Raw genomic sequence first — 950 nt, 5'->3', positions numbered from 1 at the left:
CTTGGGAACTCATCTTCCTACTGAAAATGAGATCAAGCCAAATGTCATCCTTCTGAGATGTATAAGAATTTAGTCCTTCTTTAGTACTTGATGCTAATAAATTGAGATCTCAAAAATATCCTGGCGAGGCTGCCAGATTGAGGAGGAAAGGTATCTAACAAAACTTCAGAGACTCCACTTCTTGAGTTGTCGGAATTGAATTGTACCACAGCAAAATAAAAGTCTAGGTAGGATGAAGCAAGTTGGAAATGATAAAACCTGCACTGAGTAGAAGTTAGCTATCAGAAAAGTTGCCTATTTGGGGTAATAATGAGAGACTCCATATTTGGCTATCTGGTGATCATCTCCTGCCTTCTTAAAGGAAAGAAAACAAAAAGACTTATTAAGAACAACTCTTAGAGAGAAAGAAGGAAGGAAGGAAAGACCACTGTGGTGTGTTGGACTTGCAGAGGGAGAGAACATACCTTAGGATGCAAAGTGGAGTTGGGGGGGCAGGGGGAGGGGGCGNCTCTAGGTAATTAGATCCCAGACTTTGACTTCTTCAACTTCTGTGGGTCTCCCAGCCTCCCACACCAACCTCTCAAATTGGAGGAGCTGTGTGGCAGCATTTCCAAAATTCTCACATCCATCAGAACTTTGCCTTATGCACAACCATGCTCAAGTAGTCTTAATTAAATTTTATTAAGAGGCAGAGCTTCTGTGTCTATTTTTATTTGTATCCAGAGTCATTTTATCACAGTTCCTGTGTTATACCTCTCTAGTTAATAGTTTCTTCTTTTTTCTGCCTGTTTTGTCTTTTAAGCTGTAACCAGCCCTCCTACTCTTCTGGCTGTTGACTCTATAACTGACACAACTGTCACAATGAAGTGGCGGCCCCCAGACCAGATTGGTGCAGCAGGTTTAGACGGCTATGTGCTAGAGTATTGCTTTGAAGGATGTAAGTACGACTC

At 41.7% G+C, this 950-nt stretch overlaps 1 protein-coding gene across 1 annotated transcript in view; it reads left to right on the top strand.

Moving 5' to 3' along the window:
- Positions 1 to 937, top strand: part of LOC103584222 (myosin-binding protein C, slow-type-like) — a gene marked incomplete at both ends in the record, with an annotated part of 3838 nt that extends 2901 nt beyond the window's left edge. Inside the window, one exon of the mRNA XM_008565307.1 lies at positions 803 to 937. Coding sequence (XP_008563529.1) covers positions 803 to 937 — 135 coding nt within the window. The remainder of the gene's footprint in view (positions 1 to 802) is intronic.
- Between the last annotated feature and the right edge of the window lie 13 nt (positions 938 to 950).

This window comes from Galeopterus variegatus, unplaced genomic scaffold (genome assembly GCF_000696425.1).
Source record: "Galeopterus variegatus unplaced genomic scaffold, G_variegatus-3.0.2 Scaffold47278, whole genome shotgun sequence".
NCBI lineage: Eukaryota > Metazoa > Chordata > Mammalia > Dermoptera > Cynocephalidae > Galeopterus > Galeopterus variegatus.
This window is presented reverse-complemented; position numbering and strand designations above follow the sequence as displayed.